The 17,244-nt window shown below is 42.9% G+C and overlaps 1 protein-coding gene across 1 annotated transcript in view; it reads left to right on the forward strand.

Moving 5' to 3' along the window:
• Window positions 1–12,570: 12,570 nt before the first annotated feature.
• MGMT (O-6-methylguanine-DNA methyltransferase) overlaps window positions 12,571–17,244 on the forward strand; it is a gene marked incomplete at its 5' end in the record, with an annotated part of 236,189 nt that continues 231,515 nt past the window's right edge. The window contains one exon of the mRNA XM_082267700.1: window positions 12,571–12,695. Within this exon, the coding sequence (XP_082123826.1) occupies window positions 12,571–12,695 (125 nt within the window). The remainder of the gene's footprint in view (window positions 12,696–17,244) is intronic.

Below are 17,244 nucleotides of genomic sequence, written 5' to 3' on the forward strand. Positions count from 1 at the left end.
AAAAAGTTAATTTATTTCAGTAATACAATTCAAAAAGTGAAATTATATATTTTACAGATGCGTTACACGCAGAGTGATATATTTTAAGCATTTCTTTCTTTTAATTTTGATGATTATGGCTTAAAGCTAGTGAAAACCCAAAATTCAATATCTCAGAAAATTTGAATATTACATAAGACCTATAAAAAAAAGGATTTTTAATATAGAAATGTTGGCTTACTGAAAAGTATGTCCGTGTACAGTATAGTAATACTTGGTCGGGGCTCTTTTTGCATGAATTACTGCATCAATGTGTTGTGACATGGAGACGATCAACCTGTGGCACTGCTGAGGTGTTACGGAAACCCAGATTTCTTTGATAGCCCATCTGCATTGTTGGGTCTGGTGTCTCTAATCTTCCTCTTGACAATTCCCTTACAGATTCTCTATGGGGTTTAGGTCAGGCAAGTTTTTTCTGGCCAATCAAGTACAGTGATATCATGATCATTAAACCAGGTATTGGTACTTTTGGCAGTGTGGGCAGGTGCCGAGTCTTGCTGAACAATGAAATCAGCATCTCCATAAGGTTGGTCAGCAGAGGGAAGCATGAAGTGCTCTAAAATTACGTGACTGAGGTTAAAGCAGGAGTGGTGAAGATGTCCAAGTACTATCAAGGGCCTCCAACTTGCTTGTTATATGGAGTCAAATGTCAGCTAGGTAGCATTACATGATATTTTTAGTAATCTAAATAGGTTTTTGTTTGGACGTTTTTTTAACGGCTTGTCCAGAGTTGGCAAAGTACACGTTTACTTATTTGCCTAAAGAGGTTGTAAAGGCAATTTTTTTTTAATTAAAATAATAATTATGTTATACTTACCTACTCTGTGCAATGGTATTGCACAGAGCTGCTCCTTACTTCTTCTTCTGGAGTCCCTTACCAGCGCTTTCCAGTGCTCCTCTTCTGCGTTTGCTATGGGGGCAGATGTGCAGGCGTGCTCCCAAGCTGGGCTGTGTGCGTCCATAGACTCACAGGATTTGACTGACAGCAGCAGGAGACAATGGCTCTTGCTGCTGCCTGAGTTTCATGTGGAACTTGGAATAGGGGAGAGAAGAGATGCAGCTGGGCACAGCACTGGATCAATAGAGGCTCACGGTAAGTGTCTGTGGAGGGGGGGTAAAACATTTTAATTTTAGAGCCACTTTTATGCAGAAACTAGGAAGGGGGAGGATCAGCTTCTGTGTAGACAGGTGCACTAACAGAATGTTCCAGTCCCCCAACCACTATAAACAGTAAGAAAGCGAGGCCAGAACACATTGGCCCCATAAAAGATGATAAAGGAAAAATGGCCACTGAGGACAGAGAAAAGGCGGAAGTGTTAAATAATTTCTTTTCTTCAGTCTTCACAAAGGAATCGGGGGGCTACACGAACCCCGCTTGTAAGGCCGAACTAAATAATACACCTCAGGAAGTGCCGCCATGGCTAACAGAGGATAGACTTAGAGCTAAACTAGAGAAACTTAACATAAATAAATCCCCGGGACCGGATGGCTTGCACCCAAGGGTTCTAAATGAGCTCAGTCAGGTGATTGCCAGACCATTATTCTTGATCTTTAAGGATAGTTTACAGACGGGTATGGTGCCAGCTGATTGGAAAAAAGCCAACGTGGTACCAATATTTAAAAAGGGGCCGAGATATATCCCGGGTAACTATAGGCCGGTCAGCCTAACATCAGTAGTCTGCAAAATTTTGGAGGAGATGATAAGGGACCACATACAAGACTTTAGTAATGAAAACGGTATTATAAGTAGTAATCAGCATGGATTCATGAAAAATCGTTCATGCCAAACCAATCTATTAACCTTCTACGATGAAGTGAGCTGCCACTTAGATAAAGGTAAGCCTCTGGATGTGGTGTATCTGGACTTCGCAAAGGCCTTTGACACCGTTCCCCACAAACGCTTACTGTACAAACTAAGGAAGGTAGGTATGGACCATAAGGTGAGTACCTGGATAGAGAACTGGCTCCAGGGGAGAGTACAGAGGGTGGTGATTAATGGGGAGTACTCGGATTGGGCGGGTGTGGAAAGTGGGGTCCCCCAGGGTTCTGTCCTGGGACCAATCCTGTTTAATTTATTCATAAATGATCTAGAGGAGGGGATATCTAGTACAATCTCAGTATTTGCAGATGATACTAAATTAGGCATGCCAATATCTTCTATGCAGGATGTGGAAATCTTGCAAGCAGACCTGAACAAAATAACGGGGTGGGCAACTACATGGCAGATGAGATTTAATGTAGAAAAATGTAAAGTAATGCACTTGGGGGCCAGAAACCAGAAAGCAAGCTACTCACTAGGGGGGGAACCTCTGGGTGAGTCTAGGATGGAAAGGGACCTGGGGGTACTGGTAGACAACAGGCTTGGAAGTGGCATGCAATGCCAAGCCGCTGCAAGCAAAGCCAACAGAATACTGGGTTGTATAAAAAAGGGGATTCACTCCAGAAATAAAGAGATTATTCTTCCACTCTACAAGACTCTGGTCCGGCCACATCTGGAGTATGCTGTCCAGTTCTGGGCACCGGTCCTCAGGAAGGATGTGCTGGAACTGGAGAAAGTCCAGAGAAGGGCAACAAAAATAATTAGGGGAATGGAGGACATCGGCTATGAGGAAAGACTACAAGCACTGAACCTATTCTCTCTGGAGAAGAGACTCTTGAGGGGGGATATGATATCAATGTACAAATACTGTACTGGCGACCCTAGCATAAGGAACAAACTATTTAGAGTAAGGGAATACAATAAGACACGTGGCCACTCACTAAAACTAGAGGAAAGGCGGTTTAACCTTAAAGTGCGTAAGGGGTTCTTCACTGTAAGAGCGGTAAGGATGTGGAATTCTCTTCCGCAAGCAGTCGTATCAGCGGGGAGCATTGATAGTTTCAAAAAACTATTGGATGGACACCTTAAAGACCACAACATACAGGGGTATACAATGTATGGTTAAAAGCAAACACACACATCATAGGTTGAACTGGATGGACTTGTGTCTTTTTTCAGCCTCACTAACTATGTAACTATGTAACTTGATACTTATCTTCCCAGCAATCCTCTGCTACACTGTTCCCCTGCCTGCCCTGAGATAAAAGCCTGTAAAAGATCAGATCACAGCTTATATAATGCTAAGGATCCATCCCCTGCCTAAAAAAGTGAAGTTACTGTGGCCTGTTGATTGGCTGTTTAGGCATCTAGCGCTGCACTGTGGGAAGAAGGGCAGAAAGTTACATGCTCTCCCATACCTGGCAATATGATGTATTTCACATTGAAGGGCACACAGGAAGCCTGGAAAACACCGGAAAAGTATGATCAGCAGGGAAAGTGTAGGATGCAAAATGAATCAGTTTGCCTGAAATAGGCAACATACCGGTCCACTTAAAGTTTGTCAAATATTATGCTAAAGAAGTAAAAGTAACTAATATTATGTACTTGTTTTATAACTGCAACTAAAGTCACAGACTAAATTCGATTTCCATGAGGGTTTTGCCACTGTGTAAAGGAACACATATTTTTCTCGACAGGAGATGGATAAAAAAGTCTTCTCCCTTAATTAAACAGCTGCAGAAAACATTCTTGGGGCAGGCAGTGTGAACATTTTATTAAATCAATTTCAGGTGCACACAGTACAAGAGCTATGACATACTAGACTGCCCTGACATCTCCATGTAATACCATCATCACTGCAGTCAAATAGGTTATTTATCAGAAGAAACACTCTGTATTGAGGCACGGCTCAGCGTTCTTTAAATGTGCCGTAAAACACACATTCACAGTTGGAACACACAAAACATATCTACATGACAAATGTGCAATGATAAATATCTGTAGAAGATGCCATGTTGTGTACTTTCCTGTGGGCAAGCTGGAAATGATGTGTAGGAAACAGCAGTGCCAACCATATGCTATTTATAATGAGAAAATGTAACTTATAGCTTCTCAAAGGAGAATAATGATTGCCATGTCCCTTCAATGAGACTATTCTGGGCTGAGCTATACAAGTATGGGGCAAAGGAAAATAGGTGAACATAACTTGTGTTGCTTAGTTTAGAGGTAACTTATAGTGACCACCAAAAAAAATATTGAGGCTCCCATTGCTGAGCTTTCCTTTTAGTTCCTTCTAGTTACCTTACTGCAAGGCCAATGGCTTAAAACATTGGGTTTATAGTCCATACAGCAGACACTTTGTTTTCTGCTTTATGACTTAACATAGTTTTGTAAATTTTGTACGCTGTCTAATTTAGGCTAGGGGTAATGGGTTGGGCTTGAAATAGTTCTTAAATTAGTTCCGGAAGATTTTACCCCCTTCATGACCAGGCCGTTTTTTTTGCTATTCAGCACTGCCCTATTTTAACTGGCAATTGCGCGGTCATGCAACGTTGTACCCAAATTAAATTTAGATCATTTTTCCCACACAAATGGAGCTTTCTTTTGGTGGTATTTCATCACCACTGGGTTTTTTTTTTTTTTTTTATTATATAAAAGAAAAAAGACTGAAAATTCAGAAGAAATAAAACATACCCAATAAAACATACCCAATAAAAAAAAAAAAAAAAAAAAAATAATCACATTTCTTCATAAATTTAGGCCAAAGTGTATATTGCTACATGACTTTGGTAAAAACATATCCCAATAAGCGTATATTAAATTGTTTACGTGAAAGTTACAGTGTCTAAAAATGATGGTGTGTGCACATATATATATATATATATATATATATATATATACTAGTGGTGGTGATGGTACTAATGGTGGTGATCAGTGCCTAATAGTGGAACTGTAATAATGCAGCGGGCATTCTGACACTTAAGTGACACTTTGTGGGAAGTGGCTAACTGACACTGACATCACCAATGATACTAATACAGTGATCAGTGCTAATAATATACACTGTCACTGTACTAATGACACTGGCTGCAAAGGGCTTAACATCTAGAGGCAATCAAAGGATTAAATGCGTGCCTCTCAATGTGTAAAGTGTGCTGTTTTTACTAAGCAATGGGACTGTTTTTACTCCCTGCTTTGCAGAGAGATTAAAAACCCGCCACATCACTACACGTGTAGAGAACCCTGTGTTTTTTACCCACACAGAGCTTGCTTCTGTCACTCACTCAGCTGATCAGTGGGTCCCAGTCATAAATCATTACCCAGGACCCGCTGATCAGCTTGTACTGTAGCACTTGACAGCACAGCCAGGGCAGCAGGCGCATACTCCCTACCCAAAAATGCCAAATCATGTCCAGCCCGCAGTATATCTGCCTGGGCCAGTCAGCAGCTGGTTACAGTGATGAATTTGTGTTTATTGTCTAGAAGCGTAACAAAAAAAAAAAGTGGTTGGGAGCTGAAAGAATGCCATCATCCCAATAAATGAAGAACAGAGAAGATCCTCCAAAAGATGGGACTATTATAGGCAGTATCGGACAACAAGCACAAAAAGAGCATGAGTATATAAATATATAATAAAATATACATTTTATTTATCACAGTAATAAAATTGTACAAAAGTACACAGGGACATGAAAAAACTGTTGCTAAGATGTATGTGGATACGGTGTCATAATAGTATTGGAAGAACCTCTGTGACAAACAATAAACTAGAGGTGAGACTACTGACGCATTTCGAGATTTCAAGGTTATGCTGTTCTTCAGAGATGCTCACATATATATTTACATAGATGTTCTAAAATGCAAAACACAATAATGAGTACAAAGTAAGTACATTTAGAAAAAGTACACACATGCATTTAGTATATTGGAGTATGATATGCACCATAAGATGAAACTGACCAGACTCGAGCAGGACGCTCCACATACTGGATCCTGTCCCTGTGTCCTTTTGGACAATTTATTAATGTGATAAATCACATTTATATTTGATTATACATACAGGAAATAAAAAGACAGAGCGCACACCGCCCTAGTGTAACACCGTTTATTGAGAAATGATGAAGCCATAAAAACAGGCACTCACAAGCAAAACAGATGTCATGCATGGAAAATATGACCCCCGGTATGGTGTAGACAGAGCGCTCTCCCCCTCGCATTGGCGGCTCGGCTGTTCGTCCTGCACTGTCGGATCGTGACATCCGGCTAAGCCTACCGTCTCAGAGTGACTAAGTGTAGTGTGCCTGCACATGGTCCAGCCGTCGTCGCACACACTCTGCAAGAGCTGTATACAATAGCCGCTCAGTGGAACTGGTGATGCGGTTGCACAGAGGAGAGATCCCCGATCAGGACCCTGAGCATACACTGCTGGGGTTGCTACGGACAGCACGTTTCGGAGGCGTGGCCTCCTTCTGGTCTCAGGGTCCCGATCGGGGATCTCTCCTCTGTGCAGCCGCATCGCCAGTTCCTCTGAGCGGCTATTGTATCCGACGAGGACTGTGCCATAAGTGGGTGGACCCTCTGGTTTCCAGATCAAACAAGGCAACCATGATTCCGGTGGAAGAGTTCCCCGTCCTTAAGCATCCTGCTGACCGGAAGGCAGAGGCTATGGCCCGCGTTATGTATACCTTAACTGGTTCCACAATGAGGCTGGTATTTACCATTGCCCTAGTGCCACAAACTTTGACCAAGTGGGCAAACTCTCAACCTGTGCCTGTCCTTAGACCGGTTACAAGCTCTGTGTAAGGCGGTACAAGACCTGTTCCTTCAAAGGGTGATTGTCCCGGGTCCGACTTCGGAACATTTTCAGGATTTCTACTCAAACCTGTTCACAGTCCCCAGGAAGGAAGGCAAAGTGCATCCAATCCTGGACCTCAAGGGGCTAATATGCTTTGTGTGGGTACAGAAGTTCAGAATGGAGTCCATTTGAATGGTGGTGGCATCCCTGTGTCAGGGGGCTTTCCTCGCCTCTATAGATATCAAGGATGCCTATCTTCACATTGCAAAATGTGCCAGTCACCAGCGTTTTCTCCGCTTTGCTGTGGGAGAGGAGCATTATCAGTTTGTGGTGTTACCCTTTGGTCTCGCCACCGCTCCTCGGGTCTTCACAAAAGTGTTGGCTCCGGGGCTAGCCCTGCTACGACAACGGGGGATTGCAGTACTGGGCTACTTGGACAATCTCCTTCTGCAAGCAGAGTCTCCCTCTGCTCTGGTGGAGAATCTGGAGATCACAATACGAACTCTGCGGGAGTTCAGGTGGATTCTTAATCTTCACAAGTCAGCCCTGGTTCCATCCAAGAAGCTGGATCATTTGGGCCTGACTCTGGACTCGGCCGTAGTGCTCTTTCCTCTGTACAAACTCCATAAATTGCAGGCTGCAATTCACCTCCTGCTGTCCAACAAATAGTCATCCCTACGGACTTGCTTGCGGGTGCTGGGCCTGATGGTATCTAACTTCAAGGCAGTTCCTGTGCACAGTTCCATAGGCTGTCCCTGCAGAGGGAGATTCTGACCAAATGGGACAAGACTCTGCAATCTCTGGACAATCAGATCTGGCTGAGTTGGGGAACAAAGGAGTTCCTGATATAGCGGCTTTGCTCTCTGGCGCTTCAGCTGGGAAAATGCTTTCTCCCCTTGTATTTGACAGTGGTCCCCACGGATGCCAGCTTGTCTGGCTGGTGAGGAGTCCTTGGCAGGCATTCGGCTCAGGGGATCTGGACACTGGAAGAGTCCAGACTACCAATCAATGTCCTGGAACTCCGAGCGATCAGACTGTGTCTGGATCATTCGACGGATCATCTTCAGGGATGCCCAGTGCGCATTCAATCGGGCAATGCTGTGGCCGTGGCTTATGTCAATCACCAAGGGGGCACAATAAGTGCCCTGGCAGCTCTGGAGGTAGCCGGCATTCTAAGGTGGGCAGAAAGGTTTGTTCCAGCCTTCTCTGCTGTAAACATTCCCAGGGGTGGAAAATTGTCAGACGGATTACCTCAGTCGGCAGGCATTAGACCAGGGGGAGTGGTTCTTTCATCCGGAGGTGTTTCATCAGCTGTGTCTTTGGTGGGGCACCCCCGAGGTGGATCTGTTGGCGTCTCGGCTCAACAGAAAGGTGCAGAGGTTTGTGGCTCGGTTAAGGGATCCCCTGGCAGACGCCACAGACGCGCCTTCCCTCCTCTTAAGCTTCTGCCCAGACACCTACACAGGATCGAGGCAGAAGGGATTCCGGTCATCCTAGTGGCACCGAACTGGCCTCGTCTGGCCTGGTACGCTGATCTGGTGCGACTGGTCGCCAACATTCCTTGGAAGCTTCCTCTCTAAGGATCTGCTGTCCCAAGGATTGATCTTCCATCCTGCTTTACAGTTGCTGGCTTTGATGGCTTGGCTCTTGAACGCAAAGGTGCTAAAGGAAAGAGGTTTGTCTGAGTCGGTGATTCCTACATTGTTAAAAGCTAAAAAAATCTACCTCTAGGAAGATCTACCATCGTATGTGGAAGATGTACATTGCATGGTGTGATTCTCTTGGGGTTCATCCTTGCTCCTTCTCAGTGGCTCGGATCTTAACCTTCCTTCAATGGGGGGTTTGAACAGAATTTGGTCTTGAGTACCATCAAGGGCAAGGTATCGGCTTTGGCGGTCTTCTTCCAACGACCTTCGGCCACACACTCCCTGGTGCGTACCTTGGTGATTCACAATAATAGGGTGGTGCATTCCTGTCCGTCATTCCTCCCTAAGGTGACTTTTATTTGAATGAAGACATTGTGTTGCCTTCTCTGTGTCCCAGGCCTAAACATCCAAAGGAAATTGCCTTGCATGCCTTGGATGTGGTCCGGGCAAGTTGGGTGTACCTGGCAGCTACGGAGTCTTTCAGGAAGTCAGACTCTCTATTTTCGGCTCATGGATGGACCTCCCAAAGGGTTGTCCGCTTCCTCTACGACCATTTCTAGATGGATCAGACAGACGGTGGTTTAGGCCTATTCCATCAGGGGTCAGGTTCCTCCTTTCCCTGTAAAGTGCACTCTAATAGGTCGCTTAGTGCCTCTTGGGCCTTCTGTCATTAAAACGTCAGTGACGCAGGTTTGCAAGGCGGCCACCTGGTCGTCGGTGCACACTTTTGCAAAGTTTTATAAAGTGGATGTGCTGACATCTGCAGATGCTTCCTTTGGCCGCAAGGTTTTGCAGGCTGCTGTTAAAGCTGTAGTATACTCAATGTTTTTACTTTTACCTACAGGTAAGCCTATAATGAGGCTTATCTGTAGGTACAATTAATATCTCCTAAACCGTTCCTAGGCGCGAAGAATACACTTTACTGAGTATATATAATATCTCCTAAACCTTCATGGTTTAGGAGATATTCGCCCTGCATGCAGCCGCTGACACTAGCGGCGCATGCGCTCTGAAGGTCCGGCGGACCTTCAGAGTTCCTTGCTGGCTACTTGCCGGAAAGTGACATCATCGCGGCTACGGCCACTCACAGCGCCGGAGCCGCTGAAACCGGAAGAGACGCCAAGGGAGCATGACAGCTCCCTCAGCGGTGTCCGGGCGTCTGTGTCCGGGCTTCGTTTTAAGGTAAGTATTTCATAATGAGCTAGTATGAGTTCATCATAACACCAATCCCAAAGCCAAGAGTATCTATTCCACTGCCCCACATAACTTCTTGGACTCTCAGTGATATCTGCACTGGACTGGGCAGCAGATTTCTCTTCTTAAAGGAACAGATAGGAAATCCAAAATAACCCTGGCCTCGGTGAATGGCCCCCATTTCAATCATCCTGTTTTATGGAATCTACTATGTCTATGTTTTTCACAGAAAAAAATCTTGATAAAGACATAAAATTCTCTTTTGATCCCACCACGGACACCTCTACAGGTAGTCCAAGTCTTCCAGAAGCTTTCTTCCTTATTAAACATAATGTATAGGCATTAGGTTGTTTGACTGCTCTTCTACCATAACCATACCTTTTGGTCAAACCCTAATAAATAACAATAATAATAAAACAGTGCAAATCTTGAAGGATTATTTCCCCGCATCCACTCTTTAAATGGCAGTGCTGCTGTGCGGGGCTCCGCCTACACAGCCACGTCATTTATTAACAGTTTTATGTAAAAGAATAAACTACAAATACAGTCGGCTACAGCAGCAGATGGCTTGTAGTTCTCAGTGAACTGTGAGGGCGCTGGTGAGTGCTAAAGTAGTTCATCGATTCTTCCTGCAGTTCAGTAACCGTATGGTACTGAAGGTACAGGCAGACAGCAGAGGATCATGGCATTGCACCCACGATCTGCTGAACACATGTGCGAAGATTTACAGGCTGCAGTGTAAAAAAAATAAATAAATGCACATTTTTTTCTGCAAAAAAGATGTGCATTTATTATTATTTTTTTAAAAGGTGAAGTTATTCTTTAATTCTATGCAGTGGCAAAGAATCACAGAATACTGCTATTCATTGAACAGGGAAAGGGGGGGGAGGGGCACATTAATCCACTCTACTGAGAGGTCCACGGCAACCTCACCTTGTCGAATTTCTAAGGGCAGCCACGAAAAATATACGGCAGCTTGTAAAGAGGCAATGCAGCATCACCCTTGGCTTCCCAAGAGCAGGAGAAGTAGAGGAGGACCACCTGCAGAGAATTTCTTTTTTTGCATAGAATAACAGGTATGAAATCAATAGTTTACTATGATGGGACCTTTGAACATCATCATGGATCCCCAACAGGGCCAATTCTGGTGACATAGTGACCGATAACTCCAGCTGAAGGTTGAGCAGTTCAAATACATCAGACCAAAAGGCACTCCCATGTGAACATGTGAAGATAGGTACCCATCTGTGTCAGACAATGGTGACAGTAGGGTTCCTAATCCAGATATATTCTTTGGAGTCTCAGTGGGGTAAAGTAAACACGATGTAAAAATTGTATTTGTATTAGTTTATCCTTAAAGGGGATTACCAGTTTGGGGCATTGCTCTAGACAATCCTCCCAGTCCTCTTTGAGGGAATATCCAGTTTCTGTCTTAATATAAAGCAGACAGAGGTTTCTGAAGACCACTCTGAGACAGCAATTCTTCAACAAGGTGTAGTTGGAGTAGTGGGGAACTAGGCCCTGGCAGCATGGCAAAGCTGAACATACCGGAAAAACATCCAACCCAGCATTCGGAAAAACTATGAAAGCTGGGAGAATGTTAACAGTATTCCCTCAGGCATAATGTCCCTTAGGGTCCTAATGCCTTAGCGCGCCCACACCTGGGGATCCGGAATCAATTTGAAAGTGAGCCTGTTTGGGGCTCCCCCAGAGAGGCTGGACAGAAGACCAACACTCCGCTTGGAAGAACCCATGTCTGGCCGACGCCCAAAGCCGCAGCGTCGCCCTAGTTGGACCCGGAACTGCAGCTTAGGCTTCGTCCGCATAGAGGGACAACTTTTCCTCTAGTCTTCCAATTCGAGACCCCCGAACCACCTGAGACTCCCTGACTAAGACTTCCAGAGGCTCCGGGGCCAAGGCAAACAGACTAGGAGACAAGGGAAATCCCTGATGAGTGCCGCTATAGAGATGATTCTTTTTTTTTATGCTTTCTTTCTTCTAATCAAGTCTGTTGTGTTTCAAAAGCACAAGCTCTCCAGCAGAATGTACCCGTTAACATGGGTGAGACAAACCACTTAACAATGACAGGCATGATTAAAACAATCAGCTTTTATTTATTCATGCAAAACCATTATCTCAAAAGGGAAAAAAAAACTTTCCTGTAACTGCTTATGAAGTGTGAGCAGGAATTTGGTTTAAATTTCCTAATCTGCTAATACATTTAACACTCCCCTACCCCACAGACTGATGATGGTGCTGTCTGCTTTGCTTCCTGTGCTCATTCCTCCATAGTGGTGTCTCACTAATACAGGAGGTGTGTTATTGGCCAGATCACAAGGTGAGAACAGAGTGAAAACAAAAAGAACGAATGCAGCAACCACATCCAATGATTGGTAGGCTGCAATATATTACATTTTTGGTTTTGGATTTAATACTGCTTTAACTTTAGGGTCAGTGCAGTTATATAGCATGAGGGTTGATGACATAAGCACGGACTGATTGTGTAAGAATTTTACAGATTCTGGTGGACTGTTTAGGGTGCGAACAAGTGTGATCGATCAACCACCATTTTATTTGCTTCATTTTTCAAGTTTTAGCATGTATAAGCGCAACTTGACTTCACCAAGAAAAACATACCCATTGTGCGACGTTATTATGGTCATATTCAGTGGTCATAAAACTATAGCAATAAATGTGACTTATTGTGACATCCAGTCAGCAGCATTTCTCCCTGGGCGGTGTTGATGTTATGGAGCCAATGAGTATACTTATGCCAACATATTAAAGCATGGAAATTCATATTTAGTGGGTAACAGAAATTTGCTGTGAGCCATGTTCTGCATTACAAAGTTATGTCCCATGGTCTAGATCCTTTATGATTGTACCATATTGAATTTAATGCTCATGACTTTTGTTGGCAGTGTGTTATTCATCCTTCTCATTATATTATGTTCCTTAAGCCCCAATTGCAAGGGTTAATGCTAGTTTAGATCTAAGAGACAGAAAAAGCAATTTTACTTGCCAGATCCCTTGGCAAATACTGCTCTTCCTAATCTCTGGCAGTGGACTGTTTGTCAATGTCCACACATCCAGGGCAGGTCTATGGACCTTGCAGGGGTCTTGACGACATCAGGTGCATCCGACTGGCACAGCATGAAGAAGACAAGGCCGCATGGACTGGTCTTGCAGCAGGGAGAATCAGGTAAATAAAAACTGCTTTTCCCAGTCCCCTAGATGTAAAGAACAAAACTGAATAATAAAGTGCAGGGGCAGCCCCACTGCAAAAGACAATTTTTAATTTCCCCAAAGTTCAGCTTTTAGGAGAGTTCTCTGCTTAATCCATAAATTCCTCTATACATACAATGATATAATTATCCAAATATGAAACATATCATAACCTATCAATGTTGGGAGTGTTAAAAAAAAAAAAAAAAACATATAAAAAGTGCTAGTCCCTTGAAAAGTCCGAATTGAAATAATTACAAAAAGTAGTTAACACTCCCGGTTGTCAATCACAAAGTGCATCAGTGCTGTATGAAAAAGGGGAAAAGTGTGTGATACATCCACTCATGCACTAGTGCAAATTCTCCACCACATTGCACTCACCAGAAGACTAATAGAAGTGGCCTGTAGTGATAATCCACCTTTTCAGGGGCTCTGTCTTTTATGAGGTATAATTTATGGTTTTTAGTGCTGCACTTCCTTTTTTGATTTATTGTTTGTTAGGGTGGTCACCTATTTAGTGCAAGCTGCTCTCTGTAGTTTGTTTGTTTTTTTGAGTGCTCGCTGTTTCCTTTTTATTTATAAATACATCTATTTCCCTTTTCAACCTTTGCAGCTTTTTGAGCAAAATTATTATTGTAGGGGTCTGTTTGCACCATTTGCATTTGACTGTGCTGTGCTTTCTTGCCCAGTGCAGTCTCAACAGGAAGACAAGGCAATTTGCTTTCCTAGGAGTTTTTTTTACCACTGCAGCATTGCAGTGGTGTGCGCTGAAAAGACCGTAGGGAATGCTCTAGTTTTTTTTTTTTTTTCTGCGCAGAATGTTGCAACAAAAACTACCTTATCACAACACTACTGCAGTAAACAAAACTGAATAAAATGTCACTTGTGACATTCCATTGAAGTTCTTACAAAAGAAAAAGTGAACACTGCAGTGTGTCGGGATCGCTGCATCGGCATATTCCTCCCAGCTCACCAGCAATCATGCAATCAGTGTGGCATGCTGGTGTGGACAGGACCTTATTGAGCCCTAAAAAATGCAAAGGAAGTGGGCACACCAGCTTAGTCCATTTTCTCTTAAACCATTTATTTAAAAAAAAAATGTAAATCAAAACAGTGTATATGAATCAAATCACAGATTTCCAGACTAGCAATGCATCTCAAATCCTAGTAATCAGTGCGCCCGCTCCACTTTCTCCAGAAGCTTGAGAGGACATCACTCAAGACCTTATTGGCTTATGTGTTTTGAGAGCTGTGCCCTCTTCCTCAGAGCCAAGGTCACGGCCCTCAAAACAGGTACGATTATAGTGGTCTTCAAACTATGGCCTTCCAGATGTTCAGGAACTACATGCCTAGTCATGTCTGTGAATGTCAGAGTTTTACAATGCCTCATGGGATGTGTAGTACCGCAACAGTTTTGAGGGCCGTAGTTTAAGGATCACTGCATTAGGATCTTGAGTGATGTCCTCCCAAGCCTCTGGATTAAGTGGAGTGGACGTATTGATTACTATGATTTGAGATGCTTTGCTGTTCTGGACATCTGTGTGTAGATTCATAAATGCTTTTTTGGATTATTAAATGGTTTAAGAGATAACGCACCAGGCTTGTGCACCCTCTCTCTTTGCATTTTTTCAATTGCCTTTGTGACATCCCCAGTCCAGAGAGGGCAACAAGGCATGGTGAACGTTCACCAACCACTAAAATTATATTTAGAGGTCTAAGTAAACATCACCTAACTTCTTTGCAAAATCTGAAAATGGGCTCCACACAAGTAAAGCAGAGTATCTTATAAGTATGATAACTGCATCCATAGAATATTATAAATTAAGCTTGCTATGGCCAAGGGCCATTGATAGCTTTTGAAAATACAGGAATCCTATGCAGAGGCCCCTGTGAGACCAGGATGACGGATATGGCCCTACATCTAACCTCCAATATGCTACAGTGAGGTCCCTAGTTTGTAATCAAATTTTAGGATTTTCCCTTGTGTATATATTGCAATCACTGAGGAATAAACTGCCTTTGCTGCATGCAGGAGCCTAGTACGCTTTAATTTTAAGCATGAGCTGAAATCAGCGAAGCTGAACCAAAGCCTTGGAACTGGAAGAGAGCACAACTGTTGTCATTGAAAGAATGCCAAGCTTGCACTACACTCTTTGAGGTACATTGCAACTAATTGTTTTGTGAGAAATCAATTTTGTTTGCCATCATGAAATAGTGCATTAAGCAAAAATGCAAGCTTAGATTCCTGCCTAAAGGTGTATGTTTCCTGTGGTTACTTTGGCTGCTAATTTGTGTTCTGTTGGGTGGGTGCCAGTAGTGTCTCAACAGCTAATATTTAATATTCAGGAGTGTTGGATGTTTGCTCAGAAGGAGTAGAGTATCGTTATTTTTATTGGGAAGGCACTAGTGGCATTTCATTCTTTTTTATCTACTTGTCACTTTATTATGTTGCTACTTCATAAAGTGGCTTTGACATCTGTGAATTTCTACTACAGCTCTCTATATAAAAGACATGGAGTCGGTGTTAAATTCTTTGAGTCAGACAATACATTTTGCATTGAAATATACTTAAAGACAATGCATTCACTGTCATTGGCTTAATCGCTACTATTGCCAGTATACATATGTAACTGGCCCAGAATCCGAGCCTCTAAAAATCCAGGTCAGTATGAGAGCCAGGCCACGTAGCAAATAGTCCTGTACAAAATGCTGCAACTCTGAGCATTAGCACTATAAAAGACCTTCCTAATGGTGTGTGTACCTGGACTTTTAAGGTCAGTATTTGGGGGTGGATTTACTAAAGACAAATAGATTGTGCAATTTGCAGGTCCACAGCTTAGTAAATGAGATAAAGCTTAATTTTGCAAATAATTCCCAATAACATGCAAGAAAAATGGGAAAAAAATATTCTTCATTAAACAAGATTGGATGGTGTAAGTCAGCAAGGCTTTCCCTCATTTACAATGCTCTGGGGCAACTGCACTTAGAAAGAGAAGTATGGGCTTCAAAAAACCCCCAAAAAACATGTGAACTCACCTAAATGGATGCAACATTGATCCCCGCAGATTCTAAGACTGAGAACCCAGCGATCAAAGACACATCATAGGTTGAACTGGATGGACTGGTGTCTTTTTTTCAACCTCACTAGCTATGTAACACCTGTCAGGTTTTTATTGCTATCTCTGCTCCCATTAGGGAGATTCACCCTCTTGATTTGTCCTGTTTGCCATTATCATTGAAAGTGAACATAAAAGAAAACCCCAAATTGTGGGTTGTCCCAAACTTTTTTAATGGGGACACAAGTTCTGGTGGTCTGGGGTAAGAGATTCTCTTAATTTTCAGGGATTTCCTCACTTCCTGTTTTGGCTATGGGACAGGAAGTGAAAGTAAATCTACCCAATGGGACACAGATGGCAACAAATCAACCAAGAGAGGTTATAACACAGATTGCAACAAATTAACCAAGAGGGGTTATAACCCTCGCTTACTCTATCCAAAATGAAAAAAAAAAATTTGGCTATAGTTCTACTTTAGCCACCTCTGGACCGTAAGGTTTTACCCCCTTAATGAACAGGCCATTTTTTTGCGATACGGCACTGCGTTACCTTAATGGACAACTGCGCAGTCGTGCGACACTATACCCAAACAAAATTGATGTCCTTTTTTCCCACAAATAGAGATTTATTTTGGTGGTATTTGATCACCTCTGCAATTGTTATTTTTTGCGTTATAAACAAAAATATAGCGAAAATTCTGAAAAAAAAAACAATATTTATTTCACTTTCTGCTATATAACATTCCCAATAAAAACAAATTTAAAAATCAAATTTTTTCATCATTTTAGGCCAATATGTATTCTGCTACATATTTTTGGTAAAAAAAAATCCCAATAAGTGTATATTAATTGGTTTGCACAAAAGTTATCGCGTCCACAAACTAGGGAAAGATTTATAGAATTTTTATTTATTTTTTACTAGTAATGGCGGTGATCAGCGATTTTTAGCGCGACTGCGACATTGCGGCAGACAGATTGGACACCTAACTAACATTTTCTACACTTTTGGGACGACCAGTGACATTACTACAGTAATCAGTGCTAAAAATGTGCACTGTTACTGTACTAATGACACTGGCAGGGAAGGGGTTAACACCAAGGGCGATCAAAGGGTTACATGTGTCCCTAGGGCAGGGGTATTAAATTACAATTCACCGAGGTCCAGTCAGTAAGATTTTCTTTTAGCAGAGGTCTGAATATCATGTCGGTTCCATTGCGCATTTTCACGTGCGCCAAATGGTATGTTGCTGCAGCATCATGTGGCTTGGTGCTGCGCAATATTTAAAAAAAAGGTAAAGGACTTCTTTCTGTGTTTCTTGCGGGTAGTGCAGCCCATGATGTGTGCACCTAATGCACATATCTTGACCCATTCTTACATCAGCGTCCTCAGTCCCCACTGCACATCACAGTCCCCTCCTTCTTCACATCAAGATCCCCTCTTGATGAGTGTCCTCAGCTTCCCCTTTACATC

Source organism: Pelophylax lessonae, assembly GCF_965119305.1.
Source record: "Pelophylax lessonae genome assembly, chromosome: 9".
Taxonomy (NCBI): Eukaryota; Metazoa; Chordata; class Amphibia; order Anura; family Ranidae; genus Pelophylax; species Pelophylax lessonae.